This window comes from Thermobia domestica, chromosome 8, assembly GCF_964235325.1.
Source record: "Thermobia domestica chromosome 8, izTheDome1.hap1.1, whole genome shotgun sequence".
In the NCBI taxonomy this organism is placed as follows: Eukaryota; Metazoa; Arthropoda; class Insecta; order Zygentoma; family Lepismatidae; genus Thermobia; species Thermobia domestica.
In genome coordinates, this window is record NC_137461.1 from 286,517,121 (window position 1) to 286,536,191 (window position 19,071).

Consider the following 19,071-nt stretch of genomic DNA (forward strand, 5'->3'; position numbering starts at 1 on the left):
CTTAAAATTTTACATACAAATACATTTAAAGTAATAACAGGATTTTCCCAATGGCTAAGGCGGGAGTTTCCCGATTTATTTGTAATTCTGCATAATGTTTTTACTTGTGTAATTGTTTATCTTTTTGTTCTTCTGAAATGACTTGACAATTATATTAACAAGTAGGCCTATGTAAAGATCAGTACAACGTATTTTTATTAGGAGTCCTTCGTTGAGTGAGTCGGCAATCGCATTTGTGACCAATTAGTCCCGGTTTCGTGTCCAAATGGACAATTTCTCTTGGATGTAAGACGAGAAGCGGTTTGGATTCCGTTTTAAGCTTATGTGATCCCTTCCAGCATAACCTTGTTGTTGCATAATAACACCAAGGTGAAACAAACTAATTTCTGCCCATATCTAATATAAATACATAAAGTAAATTATTTAAACAAAAAAAAAAAAAACCCTTGGTTTAAACCAAAAAACTGGGTTTAAACCAAAGAAAACTTTTTTTTTTTTGTTTTTTTCAATAAAAACCATGGTTTTTGCCAACCCTGATACAGGATGTTGCAGAAATATATCACAATATTTTGGAAACAGATTCGTCACATAAAAAAAAAAAAAAAAGTGCATATGGACCGGTGCTCGAAAGTGGAAAGTTTCGAACTTATGGGGTACCAAAAACGTGAAACTCCACTACTATGGGACCTATCGTAGTCGGGTTAGGACATCAGTGAGGAACTGCTTCCGGAACTGAAGAATGCTCCAGTACATGCACACCAATTTTGAGAGAGGTAGGTGGAGAGTAATCAAGTACTCCTAAACAATCTCTCTAAAAATGATTGTACAAGTACCGGAGGTTCTAGAAGATGGATATTTGGATAATTCACATACTAGTTCCTCAGTGATGTCTTGACCTGACTATAATCGGTCCTATAGTAGTAGGACTATGGATGGACCTTTAAAGTTTTTTTTACATTTTCGGCATCCAATAACTACAAAACTATGCACTTCAGACCTCAGGTTCATATGAACTTTTTTTTTTATTTTGATTGTGAGGGATCTGTTCCCCAAAATAATGTGACAAATTTTTGCAACACCCTGTATATACTACCAAAATATTTTCCCTTAATACTGATAAAGGTAATCTGAGCAGAACATGGGATGAAATCATAGACAATTTCGAACAAAAAATGTATTAAATACGCAAATGCGTTATTAAAAAAAAGAAGAGAAGAAGAAGAAGAAAAGAAAAGGAAAAAAAGAAATAATATAAATTTCTTACACATACTTCAGACGGGTATAATGAAATTTTAGCTTACAGAAGAGCCTAGGAATGTTGATGCTGACTAATTAATAGTTGAAAACAACATTGACAGCAGAGAAGCAGAAATGGGTTATTGAAAGTTTCAGTTATTTTCAAATTAAACTCTAAATAAATAACATTTACGAGTTTTTTTTAATTTATCTATAATCTAAACTTTACTTTAAGTACCTTTTTCCTAGTATTAAGCTTGACAAATGCAAGAGCTGATTCCTCGCTAGAACTAATTCACCAAGACGCTTGAAAAGGCTTGCTAATTCCTTTCAAAACTGAGTAAAGACTTAAAATTTTGTGTGTGTAATAAATTTATCTAATATGAAAGATTCCTGCAACGAGAAAGAAATAACTTTGAAATTAATTGTTAATGAAATACATACCAATATGTAAAATAATAGCGAATTATAATCAATTCTTTTATTATTTCAGACTGGAGGTGCGGGAACGGGCGTCATTGTAGAAGAAGAAGCTAGTCCCCAGGGGGAGTGTTCGGTTGTAGATGTCGAGAACAGACTCAAGTGGCTGCTGAGTGTCTAAATTTCTTTAGTGAATTAAAAGACAGTAATAAATTATTGGAAATGGCCTCGCGTGACATAGACTTTATTGTCAGTGAATAATAAAAAAAAATATGCGTGCTTCAAAACCAACTTAATAAGATCTTAACAAACATTCAAATGAATGGAGAGGAAAAGGAGAAACAAATAAAAAAGCTGTTCGTTTGGATAAACTGTTAACACGCGCATGTGAACTATCCAATTTCAATACAATACTATTAAACATGCTATAAAATAAATATATTTAAAAAGTGTTTTAAAAATGTCTGAAGTTTGAATTGTCTTATTGTACAAATAAGCACTTACACTTTTTTTTCTTTCTCTTCTTTCTGCATGCAAATATTCGTCTTATAGTGAAATAAAGACTCTAAAAAGAGAAACTATTAAATTGGGCTCTGCAGTTTTGTTCTTCTTTCTGTAAAACAAAGTAAAAGTACAATATTTGTTCCAATTTGAATATTCTTGAATTATTACGTAGTTCGTTCTTAAGATACTTCTACAAAGCCTTTCCGAAACATTAATGTATCGTTCAGGCCATTGGTACAGTTAAATGGAGCGAATTTAACACGAATTCAGAGTGTTTAACACGAATTTTCTAATATTCGATAGAGTGACTGTACACGGGTTTTTTCCCCTAACCTTTTTATTATAAAAGTTGCTTATATAGTTTTGTACACAAGATTACAAGTGAATAATGATTCTAAAAGTTCTGTACAATTGGACCTCTTGCCCGTTGCAGCTAAGGAATAGGGTTAAGATCTCCTGCCCGTTGCAAATGTAATGGGATGTAAATGGCTTGCTTCAAGTGACTTTTTGTCTCATGTCTAGAAGGCCTAACGTTATAACAAAATGCATTTTCCACTCGACATACGAATGTCACTTTGGTTTTAATTTATATATTCTTTTCCCCTATATGAAATTTGGTGTTCTCAAGCAGGACTGATCATTTTTTTTCCTCATAACTATTGTAGATATTACAATGAAACTTGGCACACTCATTGCATATAAACCACAGTAGTTTTCAAGATATATATTATATTTGGGTATCTGTAGCTGAGGCCGCACCAAGGGACGTTACAGTTGAAAAAGCGATTTTGGACAGAAAATTACCAATTTTACCCCAAGTTTCTCTTTTTCTTGTACATCACACACACACATTAAAATGGTAACATTTGAAAGCGTGTTTTATGTTGAAGAGAATGACGTGTAAGTCATGGTAGGCTACTCAGGTGAATAATACTGTTTAAATTCTTTTTATTTTATATCTCCCTTTTCCCTATATGAAATTTGGTATTGTCAAGCAGAATTGAGAAATATTTTTTCCTCACAACTATTGTAGATATTATAATGAAACTTGGCACATGTATTACGTATAAACCACAATAGTTTTCAAGGTATATTATATTTGGGTACTTGTAGCCAGGGCTGCACCAGGGGCGCTATATTAAAAAAAAAAAGTTTTGGGGACGAAGAATTCCCAATTTTTCCTCAAATTTCCCTTCTCTTGTACATCATATACACATGCGCATAGTACAATGTGCAAGCTTGGTTTATTCTGAAGCAAATGGCATATGAGCCGCGATACTCGGATGAACAATACTGAAGCCGTAGCTACTTAAGTGAAAGTCAACATAGAAAATGCAAGAATCTGAGAGTGTTAACACTTTATAACACACATTTCTGTCGATTACACTTAAACTCGAACCAATTCAGCATTTTTATTATCGTTTTCGTATTCAGCATCCTCATTTGTATAAGAAAATGTACTTTTCATTTCCGAAGCATGAAAAAAGTTAAAATGTGTTGTCCAGTGTAATGGCAGAATACCTATGATGATGATGATGATGATGATTAAATCTCATGTAACATTGAAATGAATGGACAAGGATGGCGTTCTTCCGGCATAATTTGTTTCCAATGGATTTCAAAGATGTTTGGTACATATGAAACTTACAATAGTTACATTGTAAGCTGACCTATAAATATTGTAACGAAAGAGTTGTAATTTTTATTGAAAATTTCAAAAGGATAACTAGAACAAAGGGCAAGGAAACTTGTTGAAACACGTACTGACTTCCATTTTCTAGTATCTTTTTTTTTTTCTTTCTTTTTTTTTTTTTTTTTTTTTTTATAACGGAAACTGTGACGAAATTACTTCATCCATAGCCTTACAAATTTAGGGCATTGTGAACCAGCAGACTCCTTAAATTATAGAATTATTTATACTGTTAATAAACCCCTTCACATTAACTCCATGACCAAAAAAATCATTTTTATTATTATTATTATTTCGCTGAAAAATTACTTGTTCGTCATTCATAAGTGTGCCTCAAAAGATATCTCTTGTTGCAGTTTTTTGAATTTATGATAATGTATATTCTTATAGGTTTTTCAACATCGCAATAAAAAAAAAATATTTAAAATAATAGTGATACTGTACAATGTAGAGGCGATTGTTTCTGTTTTTGTTTTTTTTAAACAGATTTTCGTCATAGACTCTTCACCAATTTCAATCCTAACAAACATGAATATCCCTGCAGTGATCAGGGCCGTAATTTGTGGGGGGCAGGGGGAACCGTCCCCCAGGGAGGTGGGGGCAGGGTGTAACTTCCCCCAGGGAAGCTTCCTGCCTTTCTAGGGGGGGCACACTTTAAGACAAAATTTTCTTACTCCATATACGATACGAACATGAAATTATAAATGAAGCATCAAACAGGTTCACTACATTACATAAACAAAACAGCACACAAAAGGTAAATAAAACAAAAATGAGTCATGGGCCCATTTCAGTAAAAAAAAAAAAAAAAAAAAAAAAAAAAAAATCTACTATTAGGGGCCCTAGAAATAATATTTATTCCTATGGCTATGAAGTTTGTGAATATTGTCCCCTTAATTGTCATGTACGCAAAGGGCCCAGGGACGTAACTAACGGCCCCGGAGACCTTGTCGTCAGGGAGGGACCACAGGCTCTGGGGGCACATACAGTAAGAGAAAGATGGAAAAAGGGGGCCCAAGAATTAAAAAAACAACTTTTTCTAAGCGGTCCGAGTTCGCGTATTAATGTTTGCCCCCCTTCCCAGACAAAATAAATAAATAAATAAATAAATTACGCGCTGGCAGTGATTTGGAGGAGGGGTTCTTCCTAAGGGCAAACCTCTGGTCGTGCTCAACAAGGTTTACCGGTATTTTCGCACTGCCATTTTAACCCAATCTCTTATTAAAATTCTCTCCTCTCCAGGGGCCCAGTATACTTTCCTGTTGCCCTGTATATTTTCTACAAGAAAATGCAATGAAATCTTTTCGTCTCACGTTTATGTCTGTTAGGCAAAGGGAGATGGATGATTAAGGCACATGAATGACTATCAATAATCAAAGATGGAACAAATGATGGAATGAAAATCTTTCAGAAAACGGAAGTACCCCGAGAAACACCACGGACACGATGTTGTTCGCCACAAATTTGCCTCCGGATCAAACCCTGAATTCCACACGCCAAAAGCATGCTCTCTACCACTAACTCAGCGTGTTCCCATAATTTCTACAAGAAAAAAGAAGGCCTATGTTTAGCAGAAGGGGTCCAGTAGAGAAGAGTCTTTTCTCTAAAAAAAAAAAAAAATGTTACAATTTTGGTAATTTCTGTTCACATTCGGTTAGTTTAGGGTAGGTTAGGTTAGTGTAAGGGTCCCGCATAATTTTCCCAAAAAATGATAGAATTTCGCTTATTTCTACTATTAGGTTAGTTCAGGTTAGCTTATGTTAGGTTAGATTTGGTTACGTTATGTCACGTCTAAGTACTTGCATCATTCATTTCTCCTGTTTTTTTACGTTCTTCTGGACCCCTTGTACTAAACATACTCCAAAGAGAATGTCTACATTGTAAGCGAACTGTATTTGCAGGAATGGGAAGAATGTTGGGAAACTAGTGCGACTGAAGAGCTTAAAAGTAGTAATATTTTTTTGGCATACTCGAGGAAGGCTTCGAAATTTTAACCACCTGTGACCAAAATATTATGCAAAAACAAACATTCACCGTAACTTACGTATGGAAATACCTGGAATTATATGTAATTGAACCCTCCCCCCTTTGATCAATTTCTGTACACAGCAGTGACTTTTGGATTAAATATCAATTCAAAACGTCTCAACATTTTATATCCTCTTCCTCAAGCAGTGACTATACAAATAACTCCGCCGGAGCCCGAATCTTTGATATTAGCATGCATTCGTTTACTCAGGCTTCTACCCTCTGTGGATCACGAAACAAATCCTCTCATGCAAGCATATCAAGCTAAAATAGAGTTTCAAGGCGTCAGCATCGATTTGATTTAAAAAAGACGTATTTAGGAACCACCATACCCCACTGTTGTCTGTAACTAGGAGGCACGAAATGAAAATTGGGCAGATTGAACACAACTTTTCTCAGGACATTACCAGAATACGAGCATGTCACCTGGATTTTTAATCTAGCCAAAGATCAAATGTCCATATTAATTTCTCTGATAAATTTTCATTTCACAAGATGTTAAAGGAAACAAATGAAACTAAAAAAGGATCCACTCTAAGTGCATCGAATAAAGAGATTAGTGATAGCGTAATTTCAAATTTGACCTATATTGTGTTGCTAAGAAAACATAATTTGCAGATACGTCGTTTTTTTTTTTTTTTTTTTTTTTTTTTTTTTTTAAGATCAAGGTAATGTTCTTTAATTTACCTATAGCCCTTCCAGATCTTGGATTATTTATATATAGCGTACGGAAATAGCAATATAATTTTATACAGCTCAAGCCTTAACTTTAATCTATGAAAAGTACAAATATTGTCAATAGATGACAGCACAGTTACCAGGAAGAACTTGGGATACTCTTTATTCGAGATTAACTAGGTATTGTTCACACTGAGAAAGGAGCGAATGATAATTTATACAATATTTGCATCAAAATTAATAGTTAAAGAGTAACAGTAATGCTTGACGAAAGGTGAAAGTAAGTTGAGGTTCTCACAAGAAGTTCAATGGATTGATTTAATGGCCTGAAAAGTAGCGTCATCGGCAAGCATACTTACCTGGCGTAGGGGTTACCGTGATCAGTAAGGCGGTTCCCCCGGGGCGAGGCTCTTCCATTGCACTTCGGTTGGGCTGACCCTCGCGAATACCCCAAACGTGGGTATCTCGGGCGCGTAATTTTTGATAGTCGGGACTGCGTTCGCGCTGTCCCGGAAAATATAATTAAACCGTAGAAAGTTAAGAATCCATCATCTGCACTAATATTTCTCTTCTCGCATAAGAGCTATCAAGAAATTGATCTCGTCTCGAAATGTATTGTGACACATTAATAATGTGTAAAACAAAATCGGCGTCGATCAATCTACATCCCATCTCCGGAGAAACTAGGACACTAACGATCAGGGTTTTACATGCACAGTGCGCCCATGACGTAAACGAATTACTCCCTTAACAATATTACCATGGAATGACAACATTACTGGATTTCCTATTGTTGCCGTTGTCCCGTACTTCAGATACACGAACAAACGTTTAGGTTAATCTCAATCGAAGATCTGAAAAAGGAGTGTGTGTATGCTTGTTTTGCAAAATGCCTCTGATTTTTATCAAATCAGAAAAAAAAAAAAAACGAGTACTGCAAGGATTTGTTGACTATTGGAATACGGAACAATTACGGAGGGGAGGGGCTCCATTACCAAAACGTGAAAATGAATTAGAGTGCCTATAGAAGATACAAACTGCAATCTGGAAAAGCCTATATGAAGTTATGATTGCGAATGATCTCAACTTGCTGGGATTGTTCCCCGAACTCGTGCAAATGGACAAAGGCGGATTTAGCCCGAAGCCACTGACTCAAAGATTTTGAATAAATAGACATAAGGAAATACAAAATCTTCTTTACGAGGGTCACTACACAAAATTACATTTTTTTAAAAAAAAAAAGTTACAATGTAATTTTAAATGGCCTAATTTTCTCTATGATTATGATGTGGTGTGTTGCCTGAAGGTATGTATTTGAACCGAAGGTCTATGGGTAACGTGAATCCATGGTAATTTGTCATAATAGTTCACACAGTTCTTTTGCTGAATTTATTATACTGGAGCGAATTAAATACATGAACATATTTTCTCACATTTGCACGGGATTCTGCGGGTTGTTAGTTTTAAACATTACTTTATTGTGAATCTTAAAAATAATTCCAAAATCTGGTCGTTTCCTAAGTTCTGTCGCCCTGTGCTAGAGCACAGAATAGCACTTACGTAAATACAGGCGTGGTCGTAGGTGATAAGTCCTAAGAAATTTTCTTAATTTTCATAAAATAGTAAAATTTATGAGAACTGTATTATTATATTATATTCTTGAAAAATCTGTTATTTTTTCATGAAAAGAGAGATGCACTTGTAAATAAACGATAAGTGTAGATAGAATATATTTTTCTCGTTGTTATACGAAAATCCCTCATATTTTCTCCAAAATACCGGGTTTAAACCCAGGGAAAAAAAACCAAAAATATTTCCTTTTTTTTTTTTTTTTTTTTTGCCGATCACTACCCTTACCACGGTAATATTGTTCGTTACGTCATAGGCGCACTTTGTATGTAAAGCTGTGATCGTTAGTGTACTAAAGTTTCTCGAGAGATTCAATCATATGGGATCACAATACTTTTCGAGACAAGATCAATTTCTTGATAGGATAAATGGTCGAATCTTGCCACTCTATGGTTAGGTTTTATTTTCCGGGACAGCGCGAACGCAGTCCCGACTATCAAAAATTACGCGCCCGAGATACCCACGTTTGGGGTATTCGCGAGGGTCAGCCCAACCGAAGTGCAATGGAAGAGCCTCGCCCCGGGGGAACCGCCTTACTGATCACGGTAACCCCTACGCCAGGTAAGTATGCTTGACGATGACGCTACTTTTCAGGCCATTAAATTAATCCACTCAACTTCCTGTGAGAACCTCAACTTACTTTCACCTTTCGTCAAGCATTACTGTTACTCTTTAACTATTAATTTTGATGCAAATATTGTATAAATTATCATTCGCTCCTTTCTCAGTGTGAACAATACCTAGTTAATCTCGAATAAAGAGTATCCCAAGTTCTTCCTGGTAACTGTGCTGTCATCTATTGACAGTATTTGTACTTTTCATACGGTATAGGCTTACTCTATTGCAAGGGCTTCAGGTTGACAATTTAATTGTGGATAAATAGTTCTTTTCTAAAATGTTCTTAGTTGTTAGTATTGATTTATTTTAATGGAAAACTATTGGATTATTTGTGCATAACTGTTGCATATTCCTCACAACATTCTTGTTTTGATTAGTTATTGGTATATTTTGGTGTACTTTCCAGGAGTGACAACTGGCAACACTTGAGTAAAAGAGAAAGAGAAAGCGGAGAGAGGCGAGTGTAAATCATGTGGCTACAATTATAAGTTTTTAATAGATTAAAACTCATTTCAAGTAAATTATAATGGATTAAAGTACGTATGTTAAGAATGAAGATCTTAAAACTATGGAAGAACTTTCCTATAAAACCGTAAAGTGTTAAGTGCAAGGACACTGATGTTAAGAATATTACAAGGCTTATTGTTTTAATTTGAACGCATCAATTTTGATTACTGTGAACCACTATTTTGCATGATGTGTAAGTAATAGATATATGTTTGAAGTAGACATAATTATTTCTCATGTAGGTAAAGTTCCAACCATTATTAGATATTACTGTTCATGGCGATTACCGCTCTTGAATAAGTGAATAGAGAACTTAAATAAGCACTAACCTACTCTAGTAAATAATCTTCCATTTGTTCCACTTTTTTTCCCACACCATTAGTACGATATTTACATTCAAATATGTAACTGTTTCGGCTTAGCTTTAGAGGTGCCTCCCATTCCAAACCAACAAAAAATCATTTAAAATATTGGCTTAAGTTTAGAGTTGCCCCTCCAGTCTGAAGTTGCCCTTGGACTTTGCAACATACAAAAAACAGTGCTTAAAGTATTAAACATTGTTACATTTCACCTAATTTCAGTACTCCGTGTGATTCACAAAAATTTAAAAGGTTTTCTTCATTATTTTTGCGCATCCGTTACACCTGTTCGCCATATTCGCCATATTTTACAACTACCATGCTGCTGAAACTTTCCGCATCCGGCAAATAGTACTAACTTCCACATATCTTTTCTCGTATTAAACATAACTCTCCTGCCGAACTTACATTCCTAAACATCAAATAAAAACTTCAAATTATCATTTCTTACCTCATTTCTCCTGTAAATTTTCCTGATTTTTATAAAAAGCGGAGGGGTAACTCTAAACTTAACCCAAAATATTAACAACTGTTAGGTTAGATTCTCCGGTAAGACTTTACTTAGATTAGAACTTTGACTGGAGCCGGTTTTTCATAGAAGCTTGTTTTCACTTCATTTAAAGTATGTCAGGTTCATTTAAAGTGAATGTTGTACTCGAAATAAAGGGGCCGCGGTGGCTCAGTGGTAGAGCGTTCACCTCTGGTGCATGGGGTCCCGGGGGATTGAGTATAGCCCGCTCCCCCCAGTGATTTTTAACGAATCATAGTGATTCCAACGATTCATATTAGTTCATAATGAATCGGAAACGCATGTTATAAAGATTGGATTGAGTATAGCCCGCTCCCCCCAGTGATTTTTAACGAATCATAGTGATTCTAACGATTCATATTAGTTCATAATGAATCGGAATCGGATGTTATAAAGATTTAAGATGTAAATCTTGTGGTAAGGGGGTTTTAGTACAAGTAGTAGTAGTAGCAGTAGGGGTCTAGTAGTAGTAGTAATAGTAGTAGTAGTGGTAGTTAGTAGCAATACTAGTAGTAGTAGTAGGAACGGGTTAGAAGCCCCGCAGGGGTTGGTTGGGTTCTGTTCTCGATATAAGTAGTAGTAGTAGTAGTAGTAATAGCAGTAGCAGTAGTAGTAGTAGTAGTACTAGTAGTAAAGTAGTAGTAGTAGTAGCACTACTAGTAGTAGTGACTCCTCCAGTTCCGGTGACAAAGAACTGGGGGGAGCGGGCTATACACAAGCCGTCCCGGGTTCAAACTCTGCTCCCGCCAAGTGAACTTTGTGGTGGACAAACACCGTGTGCGTGTGTTTTCTCGGGGTTCTCCCGTTTCCTCCCACTTTCTTCATTCCACCATTTCATTCATTTCTCATAATCACCGTCTCCTTTAGCCTAACCGGCATAATCGTGGGACGTAAAACTCAAAGATTTCATTTCATTTCGAAATAAAGACTTGCCTGTTACCCTTTCACTACATCCAACACACCGATTCGGCATACCATATGCTTGTTGATTTTCATTTCCTTCCCATACTGTCTATAATGTATTTTCAAATTAAGTAATCCTTGGACTTCACAAAAATTTAATAGATTCTCTTCATAATTCTGTAAAACTCAATGCGGAAATATCACATTCAACATACTGATTCACCATCGTATACGACTACCATGCTCCTAAACTATCGGAACCTTCCGCGTCTTGCAAGATATTTTCTCGTATTAAACATGGGTTGCGATGGCTCCATAGTAGAGCGTTCGCATCTGGTGCATGGAGTCCATGGTTCGATCCTAGCTCACGCCAAGTGAACTTTGTGGTGGACAAACACCGTGTGCGTCCACGGGGTTCTCCCGTTTCATTTCACTATCTTCATTCCACAGTTTCATTCATTTCTCATCACCGTCTCCTTTAATCTAGCCGACATAAACGTGGGACGTAGAACTTAAACAGTTCATTTCATTTTCGTATTAACGTTACTGCCAACTTACACACTTAAACATCACATAAGAACTCCAAATATTCATTTCTCCTGTAAATTTTTGTATTTTTTTATTTAAAACAAACGTAGGGACAACTGTAAAGTTAACCCAATGTTTCCCCATTTCATCATTTTTATCGTCGTCCTACATTTATCACACTTTCTGCTCAATTTCAATAGTTCTTCTCTCTTAATAGAACGTAATAACTCCTGTTCTTCAGCAACATACGTTATTATAAAACAGAATCGAAATGCCACATCAGTCACTGCCATATTTCTGCTAATTGCCTCTTTACGAAATCTGTCTGATGTCATCGTGCTTCCCCTTAAAATAGTACCAACAAGATGCAGCTTTTAACATGTGAAAATAACACATTAAAGTTGTTTTGTTTGTATGAATTTCATGAAAATAGCCAATCCACCATCTCTTTCCTGTAAATTTTAAATGTTTTACAGGACCTACTCCCCTTCACGTAACCCAACATAACACATTGAACACATTGGAGAGTATACAATTTTAATATTTTGAAACATTACTTGTTAATTACAAACTGACACAACACAAATATTGATGTTTTTACAATTTATATTATCACACTAGCTGAACCTTCGGCTCTCTACACAGTGCATCATTTATATATGAGCATGAATCTCCTTGCCATTCCTCACAACGTCTCTTTACAGACACAAGTGAAAGACGTCTTGTTAAAAATCGGCAAGGGGTACCATAAAGTAGAGACTTTTTCGATTTTTTCAATATCCGTTTGCAAGATTCCTCCTTCCGGTTGGAGTTTCTAATTCATGTATGATCAGTGTTTTGTTTCTTCTTGCATGCAGTATGTAATGAGCAAATACATTACACACACAATTAATTATAATGTCAATGATAAATGGTGTTCATTGGGGCAAAACGATAAAGATTCATCTTAGCCTGGAGAAATAGTTATCCTTTGTTCTTCATTATCATTTGGCCATGAGACAAACGCCGAAGAGATATACAACCCCTGTGTAGAACTACCGTATTTGAGCGAATATAGGCCGCACTTTTTCTAAATTTTGGCTGAAAAATTCATGGTGCGGCGTATAATTGATATTTTACCACTCAGACCATAAATCGTCAATTTCAAAATGACATGTATACGTATCTTGTGGGTTGAGATTAATACTATTACAAGTTACTGCAGTTACGTTTTTAAAGCATGAAAGGCTTAAGAAGAAAATAGCAGAAAAACTTACCTTGTTCGCAAAAATTGCCACCTTTAATGGGTACCGGTAATACTATGCACTGGCACAAAAATCACTTGTACACCTAATATATAGTTTTATTAACAGGAATACGTATCTTTGTTATACAATATGGAGTATGTTTAGTACAAGGGGTCCAGAAGTACGTAAAAAACACAAAATGGTTATAGTTAAGGAGCCGTACTTCCCATTTAGGGAAGGACGAGAAACGCCATACTTTCAGGAATTATTCATTGACTATCTAGGATGTTAAAAAGTAGGTAATAGACTGAGTTCTTGCCCTTGTACTTAGGGTGTTTAGGTAGTGCAACAGTAAGATGTATCCTCGTGCACGGGAGATGAGAAGTAGCTGTTCTTAACTATTACCCACAAAATTTACAGGAGAAATGAATGATGCAAGTACTTAGACGTAACATAACGTAACCAAATCTAACCTAACCTAACATAAACTAACCTAAATTAACCTAATATTGGTAAAAATAAGCGAAATTCTATCATTTTTTGAAAATTATGCGGGACCCCTACACTATTACAACAAAAACTAATCTAACCTACCCTAAACTAACCGAATGTGAACAGAAATTACCAAAATTGTAACATTTTTTTAGAGAAAAGAGCTGGACCCCTTCTGCTAAACATAGGCCTACAATATATATAATATATATATGGAATATTTATATACAATAGTTGTTCTTAAAAAAAGAAAAGCAACTTTGTTTCGCAAAACTGTGTCAGCGTGTTTGTATCCACCAAAATCATGCACAATTACTTCCCACCATTTCAGCATCACCAGCGTTTGATTCTTCACCCTCGCTAAACCATACAGAATGCTGCTCAGAGTCGCTATCACAAAGGTCATCGTCATGAGTCACCTTTAGTTATGGGAGACTTAAAGAAGGGGAGGGAGAGAGAGAGATTTCGAAGTCTGTCTCATTGAACTTTCTCGTAAATTTAGTACCGCGGCCTATATTTGAGATTTACTTTTTTCTATAATCTCGTGTCAAAAGTTTAGGTGCGACCTATGTTAGCGCAAATACGGTATTTGGTGTTGGAATGTATAACTCGTGGGATATGATGCTTTTTTTTAAAAAACTTCAACACTTCCAGTGTACCCCTAAAAATGTAATAAAGAAATAACAATCATTTTTAAATATTCAATTAGAACTGAACAGTCTACACAAAAATCGATCGATTAGTGTAAACGGCATCTTTCTAGAGCCTATGCTTCCCGAGAACTCCCTGTTGAATGGATTGGCCACAAACATTTAAATTTTTCTACCATTTTAATACATAAATAATTACTAATGTGTGTGGAATAATTTATGTTTGTTATTCAAAGTAACACTGTACGATTTGTTATATAAAACTTAAACATTATTTAGTATGGACAATTATGACAATTTAAATTTCAACCCACCGTCATTATGAACATTTTATTATTACAAAATAACAATTGTAAGGGAAATAGGTGGCATGGTTTTATGGTCCGCATCTGTATATACCTCGCAAGACTTTGAAGCAATAATAAAAATAAGTATCATGTGTTGCAAAAATTTTCACCTAATATATTAGAAACTTGTATCGTACTAGCGACTTCCATTTATATTTTGCAGTGCGTATAGACGAAGCTGAGTCGAGACACCATAAGCCTGGATTTAAAGTTTACAAAACTAGTCACTTCAGCCAGTTGAGATCCTGAGAAATTGGATACCATAAACCAGGAAATACACGAAAAGAACACAGATTGGAAATACCCATATTAAATGTTACATACAGCACGGCCGACTCGATGTTCCCTTCCCTTGCTGTTCCTAGGGGCCTTGACAATCCTTCGTTCGCTGCATGCTATGTCTGTAATCGCACAAGTGTCAGCAAATGCCGCGAGAGGCGCTGGCTTCCAAGGATCATTTCTATTATAGAGTAATAGTTATGGTTAATTGTTGTGTTTATATTATTGAATTTTGGTAATGTGAGTGCAAGCTAGTGTGGTTTTTTGGTCTCTTGTTGTGTGTTTTGTGTTTGTTGATAATGGTGTACTGCTGTGTCCCATTTTGTACTTCAAACAAGAAGAAAAAACAGGCAAATTTGTCTTTCCACGAATTTCCAGCAGACAAGGAAACATGTGAAAAGTGGCTTAAGGCGATTTCGCGAGAAAATTTTGTACCAAATAGTAACTCCCCATCTTCAGTTGTTTGTTCGTTACACTTCAAACAAGATGATTACGTACCAAGTGGCAAGTATAGACGACTGAAATTGAACTCAGTGCCAACAATATTTCCTAACTATCCCTCCTATAAAGTGAAGAATGTTAAGGAACCAAGACGAATCGTAACAAGAACAAATCGTCCTCTCTCAAAAATACTTAAAAAGGAAGAAGCTGTTCTTCGTTCCTCCCCTCAACATGAAGACCCAAGTTCTTCTGTTTCGCCAAACGAAACTATTAATAAAGCAACTCAAACGGAGACACTGAACGCTGATGAATTGAGAAGAGACATTAATAGATTACGTGTAAAAGTTACTCGACTGAACTCTTTACTCCAGAAGAAGCAAAAAGAATTAAGTACAGCCAAAGAGAAGCTTCAGCTTATCGCAGATATGCTTCATAAAGAACTTCAACGTGTAAAGGAAGACGCTGATCAGGGTAGTGTGCATGCTAAGTTTATTTTAGAGCAACTCTTTATCTATAATAAGGGAAGGGGCAAGTGGAGCAGTGACATAATCCGGGAATGTGTAATTTTTCAATACATTTCTCCGAAGGGTTATTTTCATGTACGCTCAAGAGGATTTGTAAGACTCCCGTGTAAGAGAACACTTGATAGATGCGTAGGTGCTAGTGATTACTCCAGCGGTGTAACACCATTGATTAGAGAACGTTTAACTTTAAAGGGAAAAAAATATAACGGCAATAGAACGCTTTTGTTTATTGATTGTAGATGAAGCTGGAATCAGCCCTAAGGTTATTTATGATCGTAAACTTGACGCTTTCTTCGGCTCAGTAAATGTTACAGATACCCCATCAATAAACGTGCAGGAACATATTGAAGCTCCTAAAAAGCAAGTGGTGGCCAATCGTGTTCTTTGTTTTGTTATAAGAGGACTTTCAACCAGTTACCAAATCCCATGCGCATTTTTCTCTACGAAGCAACTGTCTGGCCGTGAATTGTACCAATTAACATTGCATGTGATTCAGGAAGTAGAGGAATGCGGTTTTGTTATAATTAGAATTGTTTCTGACAACCATAAAACAAACACAACAATGGTGAGGTATTTCGGTGGGGGTTCACTACAACCAGAGATTATACATCCATTAGAAGGAAACAGGAAATTGTTTCTAAGCTTTGATCAGTGCCATATTTTGGAAAACGTCAGGACTCAATTTCTTGAACGACAAATGACTGATGGTACTGGAGTAATTTCAGGAGAGTATTTACAACTCTTGTACAAACTACAGAAAGAAGAGGTTATTAAACCTGTTAGGTATCTGACGAAAAAACACATCGAACCTAGTTCGTTCGAGAAAATGAACGTCAGAAGAGCCAAGGAAATATTCTCACCATCAGTAATTGGCGTTATCCGAGCACTGAAAGACAACACAACCACACATCCCGAGGTATACAAATTCAAAGATTCTGAAGCAACATTGATTTTCATGACCAATATCAACAAATGGTTCTCTATGCATGACGTAAGCAATACACATCACCATGTAGAAAGCAGAAATCATGATAAACAAGAGTTTTCTCTTTGAATGATAGTTGCCTTGATTGGTTGGAAAATTATTTTCTTCCTTACTTAGAGACTATAAAATCTGCAAGCATGATGCTCGGAAAGCAATTCCTAATCAGCGAGACGTATGAAGCAATCACCTTAACATCTAGATCAACTGTTCTCTGTATAAGGTATCTGCTGGAAAATTGATATCAATATGTTCTTACGCGAGCATTTACTAGTGATCCTGTTGAATCGTTGTTTAGTGCTTTGCGCCGTATGTCAGGTTCAAATGATATGTTGGATGCGAGAACAGTGAATTTCAGCATGCAGAAGATATTGAAAACTGGGATTTTATCCATCTCAAAGTTCAGCAATGTTGAGAACTATCCTTCTAGCATCAGACATGATCCCTTTCAACAACTGAAAACATCAGATGCCATAGTCACACAATACTCTATCCCTGATTCAGCTTTGAACATCTTGCAAGAATTATTGTCACAGGAAACAGGTAAGCTAAGTGAATCGTAGACCGCATAAATGTTTTCGTAATAGATAGATAGATTCATTCTTAAACAATATTTTTTGTCATATATAGTTTATCTACATTTTATACTGCAAAATATTATTTATAAGTGTGTGTGTGTGTGTGTGTGTATGCAGTGTTTCTTTCAGAAAAAAATCCGGGGGGGGGGGGGCACACTTAGTATTCGGAGAGGCACTGCTTGTACTATTCTATTATTATTGTTATTATATTATAGACGTATTTTGGTCTCCTGCGAAGGACATTCAAAGCTACGGGGGACAGTGCCCTCCAAAAATATGACTGAAAGAAACATTGTGTGTGTGTGTGTGTGTGTGAGAGAGAGAGAGAGAGAGAGAGAGAGAGAAGTCACTTGATTAAACATTTTTTGATCACAGACAACATTTCTGAACTTTTCTTGGACGAATAGTGATCAGTATTATTGGTCTTGGTTTTAGTGTTGCATGCAAGTCCAAGATCACATTTTCTTTTGCAAGACCAAGACCATAGTGCTACACAAGGTGGAATTATAATTTGATCCTCGTAAAAATGAAATGAAATCCTTAAGTTTTACGTCTCACAGTTATGCCGGTTAGGCTAAAGGAGACGGTGATTATGAAAAATGAATGAAATGATGGAATGAAGAAAGTGAGAGGAAACGGGAGAACGCCGAGGAAACCCACGCACACGGTGTTTGTTCACCACAAAGTCCACATGGCGCGAACTGGGATCGAACCAGGGACCCCAAGCACCGGAAATAAAGGCTCTACCACTGAGCCACCGCACCCCCCAATTTGATCCTTGTATTTACCATTTCAAAATAATAGCCAACTTGATTTCAAGACTATTATGGTCTTGGTCTTGGAACGGATTTGGCTGTTATTTCGAAATTTCCAATGTAAGGATCAAATTATAATTTCATCTTGTATAGTAATTAAATAACTCGGGTGTATGGGGGTACCCGGAGTATATGTGGTATTTGGGATAGACTATATGGAGTACGTAAAATTCATACTCCTTAGTAATAAAGTATGTACCCCTGAAGTTTCATTCCAAATTTTTAAATATGTGTGTGTGTTTTTTAATATTTTGTTCATTTTCTAAAAGCGGAATAAAATTTGAAAATGGTCCAAATATATAATTATTCCATTGCGGGTTTTTTTTTTTTTTTTTTTTTTTTTTTTTTTTTTTTTTTAGCTGCACCCCCTTCTACATTAAAAAATGCTACTCTGGCATACATTGGTGGATACATAGTGAGAACAGTGAATGACAAAATCGCCTGCAGTGGATGTTTAAATTGTATATCTGAGAACACATGTAGTTCTCTATTAATGAATTTACTTTCGATTCAAGACTTGGGAAGTCTTCGCTATTCGAGACCATCTTTTGTGGCGGTATTGTTAATCATTCTTACTTTTGTTGAGAAATCAGTACCGTACCTCCCAAACAAAAATGTACTTGACGTTTTGTGTTCACAAATAGTGCCAGTGTTTTCGAAATGCCCTCTCCTGCATTGCGTGATTTGTGATGAAGCAGGGCGTATTAAACTTGTCCGTTTAATCGCAGAAAAATTTGTTAGACCACTATTGGATAACATAGCGACAACCCAAAGTGAAAAACTAGTTCCGGGTAAACATCTCTTCTCCAAAGCATTAAGCCGGAAAATCTTGAAACTAATTTTTTTTTTAAATGTGGATTTTAGCTGGAATATGAACTTGAAATCACAAGGTTAGTGCAAAGTAAGTACTAACTACTATTTTAATTTTATATTGGCATGTGTTTTTCTAGTGAAATGCAGTAACATATTTATTTATTCTTCCCTCATTTCGATATGTTATTAAATTACAGGGTGTTATTTTTTGTGCATGTTGTCAAAATTGAGTGTACTCATTGTACTGTAGAAAATATTTTCAAGCTGATATGAATTAAGTGAAGTACGTATGTTT

The 19,071-nt window shown here is 35.8% G+C and overlaps 2 protein-coding genes and 2 non-coding genes across 6 annotated transcripts in view; 3 read left to right on the forward strand and 1 right to left on the reverse strand.

Annotated features, from left to right (window-relative positions):
- Window positions 1-2,242, forward strand: part of CSN6 (COP9 signalosome subunit 6) — a 41,568-nt gene extending 39,326 nt beyond the window's left edge. For all 3 annotated transcript variants that reach the window (XM_081769911.1, XM_081769910.1, XM_081769909.1), the window contains exon 8: window positions 1,730-2,242. The gene's annotated coding sequence lies outside the window, so the exon portion shown is untranslated. The remainder of the gene's footprint in view (window positions 1-1,729) is intronic.
- A 4,665-nt stretch (window positions 2,243-6,907) lies between these two features.
- Window positions 6,908-7,069, forward strand: LOC145693760 (U1 spliceosomal RNA). Its single transcript, XR_014132837.1, has one exon. It is a non-coding gene; the product is annotated as a U1 spliceosomal RNA (small nuclear RNA).
- Window positions 7,070-8,592: 1,523 nt separating this feature from the next.
- Window positions 8,593-8,754, reverse strand: LOC145693745 (U1 spliceosomal RNA). Its single transcript, XR_014132823.1, has one exon. It is a non-coding gene; the product is annotated as a U1 spliceosomal RNA (small nuclear RNA).
- A 377-nt stretch (window positions 8,755-9,131) lies between these two features.
- LOC145693673 (transcription termination factor 5, mitochondrial-like) overlaps window positions 9,132-19,071 on the forward strand; it is a 44,239-nt gene continuing 34,299 nt past the window's right edge. The window contains exon 1 of the mRNA XM_081769913.1: window positions 9,132-9,503. Coding sequence (XP_081626039.1) covers window positions 9,497-9,503 — 7 coding nt within the window. The 5' untranslated portion in view covers window positions 9,132-9,496. The remainder of the gene's footprint in view (window positions 9,504-19,071) is intronic.